This window comes from Ammodytes marinus (assembly GCF_949987685.1).
Source record: "Ammodytes marinus genome assembly, chromosome: 2".
Taxonomy (NCBI): Eukaryota; Metazoa; Chordata; class Actinopteri; order Uranoscopiformes; family Ammodytidae; genus Ammodytes; species Ammodytes marinus.
In genome coordinates, this window is record NC_137231.1 from 6,149,748 (window position 1) to 6,171,867 (window position 22,120).

Sequence of the window (22,120 nt, forward strand, 5' to 3'; positions counted from 1 at the left end):
TGAATACAGAAGTGCCAACACACAACAATGTGTTAAACTCTGATAACCCTTAACCACGCATACCGTTATACCCGGGTCTTACATTATAATTCAACTTAACCACAAGCCTAGACATAGACACAACAGTTTTGGTATATTAGTCTATGCTTTACTACCAGACAGTTTGGGTATCTAAAACAAATCACGCTGGTTTCTTAGCAAATGCATATAACCCATATGCAACAAATAGCCACAGGTAATCCTAGCGCAGCTGCATTTGCTGTTCCTCCAATAGCCCAACAGCGTGTATTGAAATATGTTAAAAAAGCACCAACTTGCTTCTCAAAATAATGGAATTTTCAAAACATCTGACAGTATTACCTTATTTGGTCGTTAGGGCAAACGTGTTAGGATACAGTGGCCTATTTACACATCCAGCAGATAACGAGCAACATTAGCACGTGGATTCCTATTTCAGACCATCTAAATTATGCAATGCCAATATTCCCCCTCTAGTCCTTGGCTACTGAATGCTTCTCTAAACTCACCAGTTAGTGTCTTAGGGCTCACTCACACTAGGCCCATTTGCATACTAAAGTCTCAAACGTTTGGCTAGTGTGACCACGCCATCCGTATTCCAGCACGGAACACGGAGAGGTGTGCCGTGGCCAAAGTACAGATGCTAATGAGATGACACGCGCACACGCACGGATACACAACCTGAGCTGGCTGACGTAGTCCATGCGCGACCCTTCTTCCCCACAATAATTGTAAACAATGGCGGCAAGAGGTTCACAAGTGGGTTACGGTGCGATCGCGAAGTGGAGAGTTTGCTAGAAATTTGGACCAGCGACAGTATTCACAGCCATGGTTTGGGGCAATCCGCGACTACTGTTGTTCTCCATTGTTGTTCTACTAATTCCAGCAGCGAGTACAATTGGTGATGACGTATGTATGATGGAGCAATCGTGCCTGGGCCGTGGCCTTTGGGAGCAGTGTGACCACGGGCCAGCGGGGGAGTGGGGAAGGGATCTTCCTGCAGCACGGAACAGGCAAACTTGCCTAGTGTGAGTGCGCACTTACTGTGTCTTAGTGGTGCTGGCCATGTAGAGCACGGTGGGTTAATACAAGCTCATCGTTTACCATAAAGCAGCTGACTGTTGCTGCCACTGACGAAAGCTGAGATGGAATCTTACAGTTAAAGGTCACATATGATGCTCATCTTCAGGTTCAAATGAGTCATTTGGGTTTCTACTAGAAACTGTTTTCATGATGTAGTAGGGTAAAACAACAAAACAATTTATACTCTATATGTCACAGTGCAGTTACTGAATCTCCTCTTTTCAGCTTCTGTCTGAAACACTCCGTTTAAGAACCTGTCTCTTTAAGCCCCACCTTCCAAAAAGCCCAATATGCTGATTGGCCATGAATAACAGCCGGATTGAACCTGAATGCAAATGACATTCAGGGGTTCAGGTGTAGTGTGCTTATGACATCTGGAGGTAGTGCTTATTAAGGTTGGTTATGAGGGGGCGTGGCTTCTCTGTTTTCAGAAAGGTGGAGGTAGATAAAAAGGGAGGGTTGTTTTTTTTCTCATACTCACAGGAGTCTCTGTTAATGTTGAAAAATGAAAGAGGATTATTTTGCACACCAAGTGACCTTTAAGTTGCGTTATGTCACACTATAACAACACGCTTATGAGACCTTTAAACACTCCATAAAGCTGGTGGATAGTTCGCTGTGGGCTCATACCTACCATCAACTCCTTTCATTTATCACAGTCACCTGATGTTAATATGCAATGATGATTATTGCAGCTGTCAACCTGTATAATACTATAATTAGCTCACACACAAACAATTTGAAAAGAACCATGTCTCTTCAATTACAGTGTGTACTGTGTTGACACAAAAAACACACACACACAGCTATGAGCGGGGTCTCCGGGAGGGGTGTGTTAAAAGCAGCCCTGACCTGTCACAGAGGGAGTTGACTGCCCCGAAGGAGTCGCAGGAGCAGGGCAGGCAGCCGCTGGTGCCGTTGGTGAAGTGTCCCTCCTCACAGTCCTCACACTGCAGGCCCACGTAGCCCTCCACACACGAACACTGACCGCTGCCCGACTCACACTCATCTGGGTCCAATATCCCCTCGCCACCGCTGCTGCAGTTACACAGGCCCTCTGTGTGGAAGGACAAGAAGATTAATCCGGGAAATACCCATGAGACTAGCAGTGGTATAACTATACAAGTCTCCGAAACAGTATATTACATTTTATTTTATCCGTACAGCTCTGGAAAAAATATGCAGAGACCATTCCAAGTGATCAATGTCTAATGGTTATACTATTTATAGGTACATGTGTTTGTGTGAGTGAAATGAAAATTTCCATTTGATTCAAGTCTACTGATAATCATTTTTGTCCAGACCTGTAATTCCAATCATATGAAATGAAAAAAACATTACGTGTATAATTTACACATAAAATAAGCAAACATGGCAAACATTTTATGGTTTCTGCTTTTCAGGTGTGATCATTGGCTGCTTTTCTCTAAATACGATTGGATTAAAAACAGGAAATATTTGATAGAATAAACAGTTACTCTATAATACAAAGTGTGAAAGAGGAGTTTATAATGTTTATAATGGTCAGTCACAACAACCCTCATCACCACTGTGTCTGTACACTTCTGAATGGGCTCATAACAATGTTCCCAGGATTTTGAACCTCAGAAGTTAGCTACTAAAGTTCTTCTCCGGACATGTGGAGACGACTGTGGTGGAATTTAAAAAAGGTAAGCCTCGGTTGTTCAGTGTCGACATGTTTTATGCCTAGTGTCAAAGGCCTTAGTAAAACACAATTATGTAGCTCAGCTCAATACAACTAAAAGCCTAAAACGCCCTGGGAAGATTGATAAGCTTCCCTTTGAATGACCCCAATACGTTGATCTTTACAAGCCCCCTACATGCTTCATGAAACAAGTCTGGGCAAGTCACAGATGACTTGTTCCATGGAGGTGATTCTTGGTAGCATTGGGTTCACAATTCAAAGAAGAGAGTTGTTAAGCCCCTTGAACACATTAAACCAATAGGTATCTTTATTACAGACCTCATTTCATCAAATAATGTTAAAATTTACTTGCAGAATATTTAGATGTTTGGATGTTTTTTGGGGGAATTATGATGTTCGTTGGGTTAGTTAGTGTGCACCGTAACTAGAAACAGTATCACTGGGAGCTTTCCAGAGACTACACTCTTCAACTATCATTTACTTAAAGCTGCCTGGTCCATTCACACTGTTGTTGTATCATCGGCCCTTGGGGGCTGCCCACTAAGAAACAGCTAATGCACTTCTCTTCTCGTCCAGTTCTCTCAAACCCAGCCCAGGGAATTTCGAAAGGCGAGATCTCTATCTCACTCATGAGCCCAAGAGTACCTATTTGGAGACGCATGGAGAAAACGGACCTCCACTACACCGGAAGCAAGATGGGGCCACGCCCCAAACTAATTCCATTGGTCAGAATTGTACGCCCCAAACTCAGTTCATTCGTTCATTGGTCAAAAGCGTTGTCCCTCCCCGAACGTCATTTCATTGGTCGAAAACCATGAACTCTCGATTTCATTGGTTTAGAAGACGATTTCAAAATTTGACAGCTATAAGTGCAGGTACGTTTGACAGCTTCATTCAATGATTGACAGCTATAAATGACATATCAGAATGGCTGGAAAAGACAAGCAGCTTTTGGAAGTCAGGATAATTATATATTTGTTACACAGATATGCCTAATTGTCAACTGTTAAAATAAAAGTATTGAGAATGGCTAGAAATACTAGAAATAGGCCTAATTGTTTGTTAGACAGATAGGACTGTAATAGAAATAGGCCTAATTGTTTGTTAGACAGATAGGACTGTAATAGAAATAGGCCTAATTGTTTGTTAGACAGATAGGACTGTAATAGAAATAGGCCTAATTGTTTGTTAGACAGATAGGACTGTAATAGAAATAGGCCTAATTGTTTGTTAGACAGATAGGCAGTACTATGGTCACAAGCAACCTTAACATTAGTTACACAAACGTTAGCCTAATGTTTGAGCTATTGTTTCAGATAAAATAACTATGTATAGCATTAATGCAGCATTCACGAAAATGCTACTTTCTTTTTCAGAAACTATTTCTTTTAATGTGGTGGCACTTTTTGTGTTTCATTTATAAGAGTTGATATTTGTATGTGATTGACCTACTCGTGATGATTGTGAATTAAACAGACGGATTTCAGAAGATGTACACAAAGCTTCGTTGCTTCATTCATCTTCTACCTCAACATCTACATTTTACCACCGTCCTGGCCACTTGGGACCCTTAACAAACTGACGTATTTTACTGTGTACTAGCATCATAACCGGTGGAAACCGTGTATTATTATTCACCGCTAGGTGAACTCCGGCAGTAAAACAAAAAGAAGAAAACAAATAGGTTACAATTCTGACCAATGAAATCCACTTCCGGTGGAACTCCACTTTCCCCATGCGTCTCCAAATAGGTGCCTCTCCATGAGCCTGCTTCTGTATCTTCTACTTCTACATTTTTAGTGGAGGTGAGTAATTATTTGAAGAAGCTAACAGCTCCAGATCTGTTTAATACTACTTGATGTTATTTTGTATATGATGAAGACTATGTCACTCTAGAATAAAATGGCTCAAGATATGATATAGCACCATACATTGCGACACTATGCGTATTGCGATATATATTGCGATAAACCACATTGTTCAATGAAAATATAAAAAACAGAGCTGAAATAAAAGTCGCTGTTTAAGATCTGGGAGGTCTTATTGCATCAGATATTGATAATTAAGTGCCACCTCTCATTCAGATATCAATGTCACAAAGATAAAATATCACGATATATTGCCGTATCGATATTTTCGCACAGCACTACAAGAATAGACGGTACACTTGCTCCTGCTGTGTTGCCAATGGAGGTTTTTTGTACAGTTCAAACTGGCTGACTGGATGGAACCAGAGCAGATAATGACAGGCATGTGCATGACCCCGTAGAGCCACAGTGTGCCAATCTATTATTCATCTTGGATCCCATCTTAGGTTAGGTGTGGCGGCCGAGTGACGGTGTCTCCATTGGTGGCTCAGCAGTCAGTCAGACAAAAGAAAGAGATGTGGGATAGCAAAATAAAAATGCTATTTATGTCCGGCATGTGCACAGATTGCAACACAATGCCTCTTTAGATAAAGGAGGACGGCGGCGGCGGCGGGACACGGGGCAGCTGAATTTTGAATGGCTTTCTGTCCTAGGCGTCCCACTCGGATTATTGCTCCTCTTCCCTCTGTTGCTCGGGACACTTTTTATGTAACTAAGAAAAGACCGTTGGTTATGCAAGGCAAGCCTGTGGAGTCTTTACTGCCGGAGGTGAAGAACTGTCTGCCCTAATCACGCCTTAGAATGTGTGAGATCCACTGAATGCGCACACAGTCACACAGACACACACAGCACAGACACACAGACACACAGACACACAGACACACAGACACACAGACACACAGACACACACACACACACACACACACACACACACACACACACACACACACACACACACACACACACACACACACACACACACACACACGCACACACACACACACACACACACACACACACACACACACACACACACAGACACACACACACAGTACTCAAAGCCAGGCCTCCTTCTAGGTGTGAGATAAAGGCAGTGTGGGGTGATCTGTAAAGCCCACCCAAAAGGTTTGATGTAGATTGGACTTGAGCTGGTGTGTAGCAGAGAGAGAATGTGTCTATGGGACCACGCTGTACAGTAGTTGTGACAGCCTGGCAGGTATTGCGACACAGGGCTGAAGCGGGCTGTTCAGAACAAGTCCTGTCCTAAAAAACTTCTCTCTTGACTTAATTCACCTGTCAAGAGCTGCTCCAGGAGACAACAACAGCCCCTGCCACCATGGAAACAACTGGCCATTCAACTTTGGGTATATACTTACTTTACCGTACTTAACTACAATGTTGAGGCAATTGTACTTTATTTGAACACTTTTTGTCATGCTACCTTAAACTTCTACTCCACTACAGTTCATTGGGAAAACATTCAACGTTTTACTCCACTACATTGATCTGATTATGATAGTTACTTTACAAATTATGATTTTTGCCCACGAAACATATGCAGCGTTTATAGAATATTGTACACTAACCAACAGTTAATAGGCCTAAGAGCACAGATGAAACACTAGTCCATTAATCGATAACTCGACGGACACAAATTCATTTTCTATATTGATTATTTTGATGAAAGTTATTTTTAATGCAAACATGCCAAAATATTCAATGGTTCCAGCTTATTCAAATTTAAGGCCGTGCGGCTTTTCCTTTGAATCGTTAACATTTTCATCAAGCTATAATCAATCTATGAATAAAAGAATACTAAAATTCACAGAGAAAATACAATTTGCAGTCCATAACAACATGTGCTGCACTGCATCCAGTTCTAAACCCTGCTTTTATAGTAGTGCATGAGAAATAATGATCGCAATAGCATATGAGTCACAGTCTGTATTACAGGCAAGTGCTTTTGCTTTTTTACATTATACTTACACTTATACTTAGGCAATGTTAATGCAGGAATTCCACTGTACCAGAGTATCTTTACAGTTAAGTATTTGTTCTTTTACTTAAGGATGTGAATACTTCCTCCAACACTACCCTGCATTATAGTGAATAGTCTTGATCCTTAAACACTTTAAAAATCAGATATTTCTGGTATTGTCACAGGTGATCTTGTTACAGAGTCATTTTTCTAGTCAAGGTACAGTATCTCTACTCCTACTGAAGTATGTTTTTCAGATTCTCTTTACAGCACAGCTGAGATGTTTGAAAGGATAAAAACACACTCTGTCTGCAGGCCTCTGCCCCGAGGGAGAATGTCTACCTGAAGCCAGGTGAGGCGTTAAGCCAGGTGACGCCTTTGTTGACGTGATATTATCATGTGAGTGGCCTTAACTCACAGCAGCAATGACGTAAGACCAAGTTCCTGGAGAGATACTCTCAACGAAGGCACGGTGAAGCGTTCACGTATGACCTCACACTACGGAGCAGATTTTATGGGCTAGGCCAATAAATGACACTGACTGATCTACTGAGAGAACTGCCTAAAGACGCCACCATTTTAGCGCAGTGCAATACGGACACAATATGCATGAACTAATTGAAGTAGACTCATAGCAGGGGCAGCAAGCAACTTTGAATTGTTTTCATAATCCATTAATCAGAAATTGAAGACAAATGCCCAGCATCATCTCCTAATGCCCAGTGTCTTCATATTGCCCGTTTTATCCAATAGACAGTCCTCCTCCTACTTTTACTTCTTCTTCTAGTCTTTCCAACCGAGAATCGTGAACTAATCAAAATATTAGTATTTAAAAAAAACATCAATGATTATTGATCAATTACCAAAATGGTTGCAGATGATCTTCAAGTCGTTTATGCTCCGATTGACTGATAGTAGCCTATATTTGGTATAAATCCACATGATGTTAAGATCATGTGAACAGAACAACGATGCGCTTCAGACGGATGCGAGTACCTGATAAAAACACAGAATAAAAACCTATTCACAAGCTATCACACTCGACTTCTCCATTGAACATCTGGCGACTTAATGCACATGTTAATGTGTTATAGTGCCATAACAGAGGATGGCCCCATCAGACCCAATCACAAAGCCCTGGTCCTCCCGCTTTCTTTTCTTCCAAGCACTATTAAATCTAGAGCGATTTACGACCGTAACCCAGCGAATGCAGACGGTTACGCTATAGCAGTGAGGTGGTACGCAATGTGGAGAACAAAGGGGGTCGATGTAAAATACATGACTGGACCCCTAAACGTGATGAGATGGGCCTATAATCAGACTTAGAATATGAATTACAACGGTCCAGATTTTATGTTCTGGCTTGGGGGCACAGTGAGGTAACAACTAGAGCATGGCATTTTTTTTAACGGTAAAAAGGAAATAATGAGGTCTTTGGTTAAGACAATAGGGAGGCAAATAAAGAATTTACGGACAACATGTGCAGCCATCTTAAGGTATACTGCAGATGAATCACATATAGAGATATCATCAAAAAGATTTTTTGTATTCCAATTATTTTTCAAATGTTTGAATGTATGCATTTGTCAACATCTAACTAGTTATTTGCTTCTCTATTTGCAACTCAAAATCTATATGTCGGATGAAGCCAGAATTCAAATATATATCTATTTTGACAATATATGGTTAAAAGTTTTTACAGAACATATTTTGGATACTATAAAGCCTTTTTGTCCGTTTGTAAATCACAAAATACTATATACACAGGTCTTAAAAATGCATTTTCTGCCTGTTTTTACGAGGAAGAAAATGTATCATGATAAGTCAGACAATCAACAACCGAGGAACAAATCATTCTGTGATAACCTTCAGAATAGTGCGAAGAATGATTATGGAAGTTTAGTTGATGTAAGCGTTGCGCTATAAAAAGATGAGATTTCTGGTTGAGAGTTTAACAAAAACTAATGCTGAGATAATGGCCGTTAAAGACGGTTGAATAGGAGAAACAAACACACAAGGTTTAGGTGAAATAAACGCCTAAATGTAAATTGTAGACCTTTTATTTAGGCCTATGCCAGTATAAAGGAAGGAATGTTACGGAAGCATTAAATAAAGAACAACCTCAAAATTGACTTACAGCATCTCGCCTTAATTTTGTATCCTTCATATGCTTAGAAAGAGATGGAGAATTCAAAACCTTGTTTGGGAGGAACTGATAAAGCATTTTGGACAGGAGCCCCTCAAGCCTGTGTCTGCTGCTAAGGGAACAACACGTCCACATGGATGATGCTGGTGTGTGTGTGTGTGTGTGTGTGTGTGTGTGTGTGTGTGTGTGTGTGTGTGTGTGTGTGTGTGTGTGTATGTATGTGTGTGAGGTGTGAGAAGAGGGGAGGGGCTCCACACTGTCATGGCTCATTCATAGCTTGGTGGTGGCTGCCTGACTGCATGGCCATTTTGGTTGGACGGCCCTTGTTCTGTCTGCGGGTGCCATGCAAAACAACAATAGGATATATGATCAGCTTCTTGTAATTTCCTGTGTCTGGTGGTCCCAACACAAAAGGCTCAGTCTGCTCACAGTACCGCAGTGATGCTAGCCTATGTGTATGCACTGACGGATTGGGATGAATTGACTGAACAACAAGAGGATCAAGCCCCCCCCCCACCCCCCTCTCCTCATTTTACTGTATTAGGCTATGTGGCACACACACACACACAAACACACTCACTCATCCTATAATAAAAAGGCCTCTGGAATAGAATATAGCTAGGCTACACAGCAAATTGAAACACTGGACCAAATTGTGCATGAATTGTTTTTTTTCTTTTGGAGAGAGGGGGAGAGGATTTTGATTATTTAAAGGGGTGCACCGTGCGATCTGAAGGGTCGGCCTATTGTTGCAATCATGGTCTATTCGGTCGCTCTCTCTGCGTCAAAAACCACCATGCGACCACCCCGCTCCTACATGAGACAAGGATGTCTTCTTTCACAGAGACGTTCTTTGTACTTGAACAAAAAGGAAAACAACCCCAAATATGTTCCACTATTTCTATTTAGTATGATTTGTATGAGTATCTTTCTTGTTTATAAAAGCATCCATTATTATATCAAACCCTGGTGATTTGATTTTCTCTAAAAGCTACTCCAGGGAGCTTTCTCTTTCGATGGTGGGCTTTCACTCACCTGGACTATTCTCTATTGAGGTAATAGATGGGCCAGTGTTATCCGCAGCCCAGGCATCGTTCGCTGTGCTCTGCTGCGAGACCATGGACACCATGGTCTGCAGCATTTTCTCCGGGGCAAAGAGTGACGTTTGTGCATCGGTGGATCTCTTGCGTGCGCTGGTTAACCTGGAAATCTGCGCTGCAATTTGCTCTTTAGTGGCTGAAATTATTCCACTATCAGGGGCGATGGTGGTGGTCGGTGGAGGCTGGAAGGTGGTTGCAGTTTTCGACATGGGCGACGCATCGTAGCCGGGGCTGACGCGAGGTGCAGCTTCCGAAAATCCCACATACACATAGAAAATAACTAGCACGAGCGGAGATATGTACATCATTAAGGACGTGAGCCTCATGTTGGGTCTCAGCTCTCCATGTAAGCGGCCCCAGTAACGGTCTCTCTCAGACCTTTCCCTGAATGGACGCGTACTCCACCATTGATGTATCCCACGGCGGCGGCGGCGTACGCTGCTACTGTTTATTGCTGCTGCCCCATGAACCACACAGTCAACACTTCAACCTGCGCTGCAACCGACCGCGAGCCCGCCCCGAGAGTGACGTGACCGTCAGCCAATCGGGAGAGTTTCTCTGGGCGCTCGCTCGTGCGCTGATTGGGCGGTCATTGTAACGTTCCTCACGAGACACAACATACTGGAAATTATCAAACGTTCTCACCTCCTATGAAAATGAACAGAATATAACCGATTCCATTCACAAATTAAACAACGTAGAAAAAGCATATTCAGTGTTTCTATGTAGAATTAGAGTGATATTGCCATAGGCCTAGTAGTATAGTAGCCTACAGCAGCCCAGGTATTCTACAGCCTGCCATGAAAATGCCTGGAGGAGGATTAATGTGTTAGTGAAATTGTCCAGTATCTATCGCGCATTCACACCTGCAACTGTATGAAACTATACTCCCATCACTCATTTGGGCTAGAAATAAAATAAAATACATCTTTATTGATGGCTGGTTCAATAAGGCAACCCCTTCAGCTGTGAGTGAACCAAATGAATTGTGCTGTTGTATAGCCTACCTTTTTTGTTGGGCTTGTTTATAAAATTAGTATGTTTTGTATTCTTAGCTATGACAATATTTCAAAATCTAACAATGCTTGTCTTGAGCGTAGCCTAGTTATATCACTTTGTAATGGAAAAAATATTATTTTCAATTTCGTCACCTAAAATAATATGCTTCAGTGTCTGCCTTGATGTAGTTTGGTCTGGCTTTGCGAGACTAGTGTAGGCCTAGTTATCATCATGACACTGAATCAGATCGTCTTTTTTGATGTGCAGGTCTCAGTAGTCCTCCATTAAAGTATGTGTAGGCCTACACATAGCCTACAATAATTTTGACGCTGAGTTGCCGTCAATGTGCTCACATTTTCCGACAAACAGCGAAGAACACGGACGACAACGTGAGAAAAGGGGTAAACATTAACATTAAACAGTACAAGTAGCTTTTGTGGTGTTATAATGGGTTTATATTGCCACTCAATGGCCACAATGCGTAATGACATCAATGTTTAGTTTGTTTCGCCATTTTATTCTGAAAGTGTTCGCCTGGAAAATGTGTAACTGCAACGCTGTTTTTACGTTAGCTGCTTAGAATATATTTTTTTAAATGATGAGTGATATAAAAACGCCTGTTTTGCATTTGAAAACATTTAATAGAAAATAAAACAGAAACCTGTTGACTCGGTTAGCATCAAATCTGAAACCAACACAACTATAAACTTCCGGTGAAAACAGTCAGAATAAAACGTCAGTAACAGATATTCGAGTGTATTGCAGACAGTAGAAAATGACACACGCGCTTTAGTATATTATTTTTGTTGTTTGATTTGGTGTATTAAAACGTACCGGCTTGTTTCCAATAGTCTGGCTGACACAAACAAGTGAAAGTAATAAACTGCACAATAGATGGCAGTAGGGGGGGCGGGGGGGGGATTGGTGGGAGTGAATAACAGGTACGGGACTCACTCCGCCGCTCTAGTGTTGCAGGAAGTTGCGCATGACAGCTAGAGCAAGGTACAATGGCGCCTCTGGATTTGGATAAATATGCAGAGATTGCGAAGCAGTGTAAATACCTTCCAGAGAATGACCTCAAGGTAAATGTGACTTCATAGAGATGTTTTTGATTGGGTGTTGAGCTCATGGTGGTGTCTGTAACCCACTTCCGTTGTGGGGTTGTTTACGGCGTAATAATTAGCTACCATTAGCTTCAGCTAGCTAGCCAGGAAGTCAACACCGTTATGACGACTTCTTCAGTTAAGCTAAAACAACAGCTAAATACAGATACCGCTATCGTATACAATGCAGTGGAGGAAGGAGTGAGAGTGGGCGGTTCTGGTAGGCTATGCTGTTTCGGTTAGGCTGCCTATGCTGTTTGAATATTAAAACAGATAGCCACAGTGATCTGGTGATGCTGACTGTCAGGATGATGACAGCTGATGGTTTCTTCTTACCAGTGTGGACTCATATCAAACTGTGATGCGTTTGTAAGCTTCCCCACACACAGCTGAGACACAGCAGTTAGACCCCAGGTTCACGTTCCGAGTTTAATCACACATTTCACTGATAAACTCTTAGGCAATTTGATTCCTGATCACACAGTGTGGTAGCCCAGACTGTATGTGTTATAGTAGCTCAGGGGGTTGTGACTGTGTTGCAAAGTAATTTCATAGGGTGCCCATGTGACCACATCATCTGACCAAGCACTCGCGGTGTGCTAACAATACTTATAATACAGATTTTCATTTGGTTCATTTAGTCTGAAAGTAATATGGTGTCATGATAAACCCCATCATGGTCACTTCACAGCAAGATGGGGAAAATGAGAAGAATTAGGAAACATTATTTTATCTCTTCAGTCTCAATGTAATAATAAATAAGGCCTTTTTCAATAATTTGTCATCCTTCTCCCTTGTGTGTGTGTGTGTGTGTGTGTGTGTGTTGTGTTTTGATGCATCCAGAGGTTATGTGACTACGTGTGTGACCTTCTGCTGGAGGAGTCCAACGTTCAGCCCGTCTCTACTCCTGTGACAGTGTGCGGTGACATACATGGACAGGTAAAACACATCCACACTCAAAGCAGAAGAAAAGCCAGTGCGCAATAAAGAAAAAACTTACTCTGCAATTCCAAAAAGCATACTCTTCCTTTTTACTACATACTACAGCTGACCACAAAATAATCTAGTTAGCATGCAGTAGGCATACAATTGAAAAATACTTTAAAATGTATTCCATCATTAACATTGCGCATTGATCTTGCCTCTCGCTTATATATATATATGTTGCATCTCTGCTTGCTTTCATACTGAAGCTCCGTCGATGTGACGTCACTTCTGGTGCGCACTGGATTGTGGGTCAAAATCGCCTACATAGCAAGCTGAATTCAACACTGAAAACTGCTTCAAACCTCAACTCTTTCACAAGGCTTTAGGAAGTGTAAAGAAAATATTCGAGGGCAAGAATATGGAAATAAATAAATATCCAGAATATATTTCAGAAATAATTACATAAAGAATACAAAACGGACTATGGAGTTTGGATGGGTAGTTAGATTGGTGGCTTCAGTCTGATACGCGATGTGTAGTATGAAGCCATATCCAACCTGAAACCCATATTGAATCTGATTGGTCCCATCCATAAATGCTCTCACTAAATGTGTCTTTCTTTGTGTTTCAGTTCTATGATCTGTGCGAACTGTTCCGGACCGGCGGCCAGGTCCCGGACACAAACTACATATTTATGGTTTGTATTGCTATCAGTTTGGACTTAGAGAGTAATCAGTCTTAAAGGTGGGGTTAGCAATTCTGGAGAATGGTTGTTGAAGAAACAAAAAAAAAAAAAAACACTTTTTGTCAAATCAATGAATATCTCCTCACAATCTGCTTCTTCTCCGTACTGTGAGTGCGCTGAAAGGCTGGGCTTGTTTACATGCTACGTTGGGCGGGCCCCCTTTGTTTACATTCCCTTTGTTTACATTCCAGTTTACAGAGCCTAAGCCGTTTTTTTTCCAGCGCACTCAATGCATTGTATTTAACTGGAGTTTTGGCCCAGTGTTGGTCATAATGAACCTTTATCGTCATGTTTCAGGGTGACTTTGTGGACCGAGGTTACTACAGCCTGGAGACCTTCACCTACCTGCTGGTGCTGAAAGCCAAGTGGCCCGACCGCATCACACTTCTGCGGGGAAACCACGAGAGCAGACAGATCACTCAGGTTTATGGCTTCTATGGTAAGATCTCATTCTCTTTGTCACTGATCACACCATCCTCAACTCAAATCCCCATACTCATTCAATTTGTAATAAATGAGCTCTTCTTTTTATGAACAGATGAGTGCCAGACCAAGTATGGGAATGCCAACGCCTGGCGTTACTGCACCAAAGTATTCGACATGTTGACAGTGGCGGCTGTAAGTATATAGAAGTGTCTATGACGGAATCCATATTTGACGAGACAAAACGACAAACGCTTGTCAAACATTAGCTGGATAACACTTAAGCTGTATCCCATTACAGAGACCGCATCCTTGGAAGGACGCGGTCTCGCGGTCTATGAAGGCCATAGCCTGTGAAGGCCGATACGAAGGCCGATTCCAAGGCCAACGAGCGTTGTTAAACGAGACGGTCTCCGCAGGTCTCCGTAGGTCTCCGTTTCGCTCTGTTTACGAGCATTTCCGGTTTGCGTAACAAGCCGTTACCTTGCGTGACGACTCACCGCTCCTGTGCTGCCTAGCAACCCTGATTGCTGCCAACGGAGACAGCCTTGTCAACAGAGGAAAAAAGAAAAATAAGTTGCCTACCAGACGAAAAGAAAAAAAAGTACAAGAAAAAAAGAAAGGAAGATAAAAGTTAAGAAGATGGAGCAACACGTTGCTGTTTTGTTATTTTTTATTTTATTGTATGCCATCTCTGAAAAAAACGCAATGAATCTTGGGATATGTTGGGCCGCGAAGGATACATCTGATGTAGCCTTCAAAACCGTGAAACGAAGGCTGCATTTCTCGGCCGCATATGAGGAGCCTTGCAAGGAGCCTTGCAAATGGAACAACCTTTGCGCGCCGCTATGACGCAATCGGTCTTCAAATGCAGCCTTCGTAGACCGCAACCCCTGTATTGAGATTCACCCTTAGTATGCCTTTAACAATAGCTTTCAATCATTAGTTACTGTCGTTATATGACATTAGACTGGTTTGACTTTGGTCACTCATTCCCAGCTGCCATACAGATTGAGAACACATATCTTATGTTCTGTCTCTTCCGTCAGCTGATGGATGAGCAGATCCTGTGTGTCCACGGAGGCCTCTCCCCGGACATCAAAACCCTGGACCAGATCCGCACCATCGAGAGGAACCAGGAGATCCCCCACAAAGGAGCCTTCTGTGACCTGGTGTGGTCCGACCCTGAAGACGTGGACACCTGGGCCATCAGCCCAAGAGGAGCCGGCTGGCTCTTTGGTGCCAAGGTCACTAATGAGGTAGGGAGGGCCAACTTTTTACTGTCATTTATTTTTAGACAATTTTGGCATTTTTGCTTTATTTGATTTGGAGAGACAGACATGAAATGGGGCAGAGAGGGGAAAGACATTCAGAGAACGACCCGGGCCGGATACAAACCCGGGTCTGCTACGATGAGGACTGAGCCTCTATGGGTCCTCTTTTTACTGTCTTTGGGTTCAGCTTGAGCTAATGTTGAGTAACCCCCGCAATGAATAACACATGAACATTAAAGGTGAAGTCTGCGATGCTGGAGACCGCTTGTTGTCAAAATCACTTTTTGTAAAAACTCAGTGGGTATCTTCTCACGATCTAACTACCTGTAAGTACTCTGTGTGCGTGCTGAAAAAAGAATCTGGTGTTAATTTCACATTCTAGGCTCTGTAAACATGTAGCTAGCAACATGCCCATCACCTTGATATACAGTATCTCTCTCACCAGACCATTTCCCCTAAATGTTCTGTAAGGTCACCAAAGAACACAAGAGGCGATGTGATTCCACATTGGCCGTGTTTTTTCATTTCGAGTTAGAATCCGTCTGCCCCGCTCAGTGTGTGTGTGTCTGTGTGTATCAGACAGCACTGTGGACACGCTACAGGTGCACCGACGTGAGCTACTGTAGGCCTACTAAAGCAAATCCAACAACACATTAATTGTGTTTGGTTACAATATACATTCATTTCTATTCAACTGCTCCACCTTCAGTTTCACCTTCATCTGCGTGTCAAACAGCTGGTCGGATCAGCTGATCGGCTCCAGCCAACAGCAGGAGTCAGTCTAAAGTCAGAAGCAAAATTATAAAGTAAAATCTCTCTGCCTCTCTATCTGTCTGACTGTCTTTCTCTCCTTCACTCTCCACTGCACACTCTGTCACTCCAATGGCATTGCAAAAAAATAAAAATAAAATGACGTTGTCTGCCCCACTTCCTCACCCCATATGAAATGGTTAAACGTGTACACAAAAAATTAGCAGTTGTGTAACCGGAGATATTTGTAAACGTTCACAACTTCACACCCCTACCTGGAACCAAACGTAAGACTAGAATATGTTTGTAAACCAAACTGTGGGCCCTGCTGCTGTAAACAACAGTGAAACAGTAACTTTTCAGGAAGCTTTGTGACCTCAAACAGTGTTCCAGGGATCCAATTTTCATGTGCGGAAAGCTATGAGAAAAATATCTTAGAAAAATTTTCACTTCTCTGACACACCCAAAGTTACACAGTGCGAGGCGCTCCGTTGTCGTAGTGGATAGAGCGCGTACCATATCGGCTCCAAATCCGACCTGTGGACCTTTAACGCATGTCATACCCTCTCTCTCTCTCTGTCTCCCCATTTCAACTCTGTACTATCCAATAAAGCTTGAAATGCCAAAAAATAATCTTAAAAAAAAAAAAAAAGTTACACAGTGCACCTTTAACATATTTCACTTCTCTTCATTTTATCTCCCGTCTTCCCCCACTTTAAAAAACCGGTGCAGTTTGTCCACATCAACAACCTGAAGCTGATCTGCCGGGCGCACCAGCTGGTCCACGAGGGCTACAAGTTCATGTTCGACGAGAAGCTGGTGACGGTGTGGTCGGCCCCCAACTACTGCTACCGCTGTGGCAACATCGCCTCCATCATGGTGTTCAAGGACGCTAGCACCAGAGAGCCCAAGCTCTTCAGAGCAGTGCCCGACTCTGAAAGGGTCATCCCACCGCGAACCACAACACCTTACTTCCTATAAAAACACACCAACAGCTGGAAAAAAAACAAAACATGCAGCCATTTTGTGTCAGTGGGACAGTTGGCGCCAGCACTTGTCAACCCCATATGAATTTTTTTGTATAGTATATTTAGAGTTAACTACAGTGTATTTTATTGGTGCCAGCTGACCACTGTTATTATTACCACCCCATGGATATTGAATGCCATTCTTCTGCAGCTTACAGTAAAATCCCAGACGTAGCCAATGCGAAGTAAGTTGGCTTACCATTTGAAATGTTTTAGAAGGAAGGATTGAAATGACAGAAGTTAACTGACCCCTTGTAAAAGGTTGATACATATTCATTTGACCTTTTTATAATACAAAATATTGAGTATATTTTGTATTATAAGGTAAGCTGCTGAAGCAAATTGCAGCCGTAGTATTATATACAATGTTTCATTTTATTCTGTTATAGTAATGTATTAAATCTTGGTGTACAATAACAAAAGCACTGCACGGAAGCAAGAAACTGCATCTTTTCTGACAAATGTCAATAGAGTAAATAGACTTTCGTTATGTCATTATATGTGATCTTCTATGATGTAAAACCTGAGAGTTGATGTGTAAAAATGTACTATATCTATTTGTTAGAAATTGCAGTATTGTTATGCTTGCGGTACCTTAAACGATTCCCTGTATTTGCCAAATTTGGAATCGCCTCTTGTAATTATTCCTTTATTGTGTGTTGCCATACTGTTTTTTTAAAATAAAGAAATCCTAAAAAAGTCGTCAGTACCTGGGTGGTCTTAGACTAGAGTGAACTGCAGCTAACTCTTCTCAATATTAAACTGTTCATCCTTACTGACATAAACTTGGCAGTACAAGCAACAGCTGTATCTTGATATAAGTAACCAGCCTTCAACTGTTGTATGTATATCCTCTCCTAGGGACTTTTAGTTGTATGTTTAAGGTTTAATTTGCCCCCTAAGGTCACCAAAGGGTATCTGGGTTGATCAGAGGCTTGTTTTATATGCTTTATTATAACAAGTCATAATACACAGAGTTAGGCTTGAATAAGATATTTCCTTCACTGTCATGTTGATAATATTCAGACATGCTATTTGGTATTGTAATCATTCAAATGAAAGATATTGTTATCAATTTAACTCATTAGTGGACTTCCTTTTACAATGTTTGTGTCAGATTCTCCCAAACTGTTCCATCAACATATCCATCTACTAATATTGATACTTGTCCATGAAGTTTATACTGTACATAACTAGGAATCAGTTCAATTTGTAATCTCTCTTTCAAGCTGCAATCTGAGTGTTGCAGCTAGGGGGGGCTACAGCATTCACTTCCACCGAATCAAAGAGCAGATACAGTATAAATCAGTAAGGCACTGAGGCATTCTGTATTGCATTCAAATATTTATTCTACTTTATTGTTCAAAACTTTCTGCACATTGAAAACGTATCACCTTTTGGAGTTTTTTTTTTGTAGGACTCACTACTCATGATGCAGCAGCAGTGTTAACTATTATGACACTATACATTGGAAATAAACCGGGTGGGCTATCAGCAGTCAACTAGTCAGATATGGCTATCAGCAGCTAGTTAACGTTAGCTTGTTAGCTAAACTTTAGGCAAAAGAGTTAGAAACCAGATAGCATCCATCCTTAGACACTTGACCTAATCTAATTCACCTTAAAGGTGAGAAAGTGCATCGTATTGGGCTTGACAAGCTCACTATCTAACAAATTACATTGGGACCACTACACTGCCTGCTGCACTGCGGGAGGCTGACCAGCCGTCTGCAACGAGAGGCAGAGGCCAGCCGAACTTCGCAAGTTTAAGATGGTATGGTCCACTGTAGGGGTGTTATTATTAATAATTGGGGAATGCATATAAACAATTAGGAGGGATATTTAAGTATTTCGACCCCTGTACTGTTTTTACTGTTACGGGGGACGCATCCCCTCCGTCTGTTTCAATACATTTTTTATTTTTTATATATTTTTTTTAAATTAATAATTCATAATTCAATGCGGGCCGCCATTGGCCCGCGGGCCGCACTTTGAGAACCACTGCCTTAAAGGCAGCGCCAAACTAAAAGACAGGATTTGCTGGGGTTTTGAGTTATCACTTTCTGACTGATGTAATCATAGCTCTGTGAGTGGCACTGCGAAACATTGCTCACTGCCTGGAATTTGACAAAATATAATGCTCGCAAAAGTGGCATTGTGTGTTGGATTTGTGATATTAGTTATGTTGAGCTATTTGAATTGTTTTGGTTTTATTTGTTTATTGCAAACGGCTTAACGTGTGTTAATGTTGCCAACAAACCTAATTTAATTTGCAATGGAAATGATGACACTACATATTTTGCTCACTAGATAATGTACTAAGTGACCCCAAATGTAATAAGTTGTTACACTATAGGCAAAAAGTTATTACGTGAAGTGCTCAGCATGTTATTACATTGTCAACCAGTTATTTTATTTTTGTTTTGATTGCTTTTATTTTTCTAAATAAGCAATCTGGAGTTGGTTTGTGGGCTCTTCAAAGTGACACCTTGTGTGTCCAAATTATACACTTTCCAATTGACATTTAAAGAATATAACTTACCTTATAAATCATTATACCAAGTAGGCCTATACTTACTGTATAATCAAAACTGCATTTGCATTAGAAAGAAGTTGAAAACAGGAAGCACAGCCTGACTGGTTGAATGTCACTTGCTCTACATGTGAGGAAAATGCCCCCAGCATAAAGCACTAGTTTGTAGTTTTTAATAGTTAAAAGTTTCTCAGTACACACTTTAAAAGCATTCCCAGACTCCAGTAAAAGCACCCTGCTATTTTCAACATACGTATACTCTATAATTTAGTTTATGTTTATCATGTTTTGGTGGTGTTTTACATTTTTGACACATGGGAATGATGAAAAATACTGTATATGAAAGCTGGCCATCCCACAGTGCTGTGTAGTCTGTCAGGAATGGGTGCGGGGGGGCTTATACTGCCTTTATTTGGTCATATCTTCCTTTAAGTCTGTCAATCAGTGATGGAAATAGATCGGACATGTTCAGCGGAGCTGATTTTGACTAAAGTGATTCCACTGAGCTTTAGTTGCCCAGAGAGTCAACAGAGAGTGCAAAAGTGAAAAACTTTATTTGGCCCAATTTTTTTGAAGTGGACAGTAATTCAGTAATGTGAATGAAATGTATTTTGTGAAGGAAAAATGTGACCAAACGTTTTTAAAATCGTAAGGTGGTCAATGAGGATTTTGGAATTGTTAGACATTATATTAGTTTAAATATGTTTTTTTGATTATGCTTAACTAAAGACCCAGCTTCTCTGTACTGCGACTTGTAGCTCAGTCAGGAAGGTAGACCATTCATTTTCCACTAATGCGCCAATCCAATCTCATGGGTCATTGCACTTTGTTAAAAGGTAAAACTGCATTAGAAAGTGCAATCTGCTTCATTTTAAAACAAGTTTGTTTAGACCAGACATGGATCTTGTAAATGAAACTAGTTCACTTCTTAAGCTACAGTAAATCTTTTGACTATCTCTGTGTTGTTCCTCTGGCAGCATGCTTTTATGACATGCAGGCTGTAAACCCAACACTCTTATGCAAACAGTCGCCTGGTTTAAAAAAAAAAAAAAAAAAAAAAAAGAAGTCAGCAACCTGATCAAACAGCAGCTGGGTCTCTCATGCTCAGCCCGTCACAATGCCACCAACAAACATTTTTTACTGGCTATATTATATCTAACGTTGGTTTTATTGGCTTCACCTGCATTTTAATTTCCATTTCTGTGATTGCCATGTAAAATTGATCGACTGCTATTCAATGATCAGGCTTCACTACCATGGTACTTCTGGGTCCCACTGCTGTCGTGAACGGGGCAAAAACTTTCCAAGTGAGTATAAGTAAACATGTGAGTGAGTTTTTTTTCTTCATGTGTACTTCGTGTGACCATAAGTAAAAGGTAATACATGTATTAAAAAGTGTTAGCTTTTGTGTGTGTGTGTGTGTGTGTGTGTGTGGACAGGGAGCCGTGCGTGTCCTGTACAGCCTGCAGACTAATAATGCAGCGTTGGAGCGACTGCGTGCCCGTCAGGAGAATCCAGCCCTGCAGCTCCACAACATGCAGGGATTCCTCCATCGCACCGGCATACCTGTACGTACTGTATATGTCTCAGGCTTGATACAAATCAATCAATCGAACAAATGCCAAAAAGTGTCTCTATCTGGTCGATCTTATACATACAGTAGCTACTGTATACTTATACTAATATCACTGTACCTTATCAGTGTACTTGTTTGCTTGTCAACAAATGCACGTTGTCCATGAGGGTCAGGCTTTAGCACCCTGTGTGTTTTATGCTTTAGTCGGCACCAAACCGAAAAGTTACATATTGTTTATTTAAAGGATGAAGTGAATTTGAACAAGTGTATGTTCTGCTGACTAGTTTGCCCTTAAAATAATGCATTGTGTTGTATTTGTTCTTGTATTATGTAGGTAAAATGATGTTCTACAATCTATAGCTAGTATCTGTTATTTAAATGCAATCAAGTAAACAGTATAATTGTCTCCCTCTGAAATGCAGTGAGGTATAAAGTACCATAAAGAAAGTCAACATTTTAAAGTATGCAGTGAATGTAAATGAGTAAAAATGGTGTAGAACTATATAACAAAAGCCCATGATCTGAATAGTCAAGGACCTGTGTTCTCTACTGTATCTACTCCCACCACCACAGTCTTTTCCCCCTAACTGTTATGTCCACATTTCTTCAGGTGGGTGAACTGGACACACTCAACATCATTCATGTTACTGGGACCAAAGGAAAGGTATGAAACAGTAAAGCAAGTCCTCTGCTGCACTCACACATTTAACACAGAAGTAAAGCACTATGACTATATGATTATTAAAAAACACTTCTCTCTGTTTCAGGGATCAACATGTGCTTTGACTGAAAGAATCCTCAGGAGTTATGGCTTCAGGACTGGCTTTTACAGGTAGATCACAACATGAAGTGTGTGTTTGGTTTTGTTGTTGTTTTAATTTTTAATTTTATTAAATGTAGGCCT

General features: G+C 41.3%; 3 protein-coding genes across 4 annotated transcripts in view; 2 read left to right on the forward strand and 1 right to left on the reverse strand.

Annotated features, from left to right (window-relative positions):
* The window catches only part of LOC307259035 (multiple epidermal growth factor-like domains protein 9), a 40,461-nt gene extending 30,112 nt beyond the window's left edge, over window positions 1-10,349 (reverse strand). The window contains exons 1-2 of one of the 2 annotated variants that reach the window (XM_080038756.1): window positions 9,795-10,349; window positions 1,954-2,158 (exon numbers count right to left, since the gene is read on the reverse strand). In XM_080038756.1, the coding sequence (XP_079894882.1) occupies window positions 1,954-2,158; window positions 9,795-10,185 (596 nt within the window). In that variant the 5' untranslated portion in view covers window positions 10,186-10,349. The remainder of the gene's footprint in view (window positions 1-1,953; window positions 2,159-9,794) is intronic. The other variant, XM_080038755.1, reaches the window with a different exon arrangement.
* A 1,480-nt stretch (window positions 10,350-11,829) lies between these two features.
* Window positions 11,830-17,799, forward strand: LOC307260722 (serine/threonine-protein phosphatase 6 catalytic subunit). Its single transcript, XM_080041017.1, has 7 exons — window positions 11,830-11,940; window positions 12,805-12,900; window positions 13,520-13,585; window positions 13,931-14,072; window positions 14,172-14,251; window positions 15,106-15,315; window positions 16,813-17,799. The coding sequence occupies exons 1-7, from the start codon at window positions 11,866-11,868 to the stop codon at window positions 17,059-17,061; spliced, it is 918 nt and encodes a 305-aa protein (XP_079897143.1). The 5' UTR covers window positions 11,830-11,865; the 3' UTR covers window positions 17,062-17,799.
* Window positions 17,800-20,833: 3,034 nt separating this feature from the next.
* LOC307267193 (folylpolyglutamate synthase, mitochondrial-like) overlaps window positions 20,834-22,120 on the forward strand; it is an 8,046-nt gene continuing 6,759 nt past the window's right edge. Inside the window, exons 1-4 of the mRNA XM_080049452.1 lie at window positions 20,834-20,947; window positions 21,080-21,208; window positions 21,827-21,880; window positions 21,984-22,048. Of these exons, the coding sequence (XP_079905578.1) occupies window positions 20,897-20,947; window positions 21,080-21,208; window positions 21,827-21,880; window positions 21,984-22,048 (299 nt within the window). The 5' untranslated portion in view covers window positions 20,834-20,896. The remainder of the gene's footprint in view (window positions 20,948-21,079; window positions 21,209-21,826; window positions 21,881-21,983; window positions 22,049-22,120) is intronic.

What these genes read in the sequence shown, in the direction of transcription:
- LOC307260722 (XM_080041017.1), top strand. Translation starts at nt 11,866, where the DNA reads ATGGCGCCTCTGGATTTGGATAAATATGCAGAGATTGCGAAGCAGTGT. An exon ending in GCGGTGACATACATGGACAG is followed by an intron (nt 12,901 to 13,519) that starts GTAAAACACATC and finishes TTTGTGTTTCAG; the next exon opens with TTCTATGATCTGTGCGAACT. An exon ending in TCAGGTTTATGGCTTCTATG is followed by an intron (nt 14,073 to 14,171) that starts GTAAGATCTCAT and finishes TTTTATGAACAG; the next exon opens with ATGAGTGCCAGACCAAGTAT.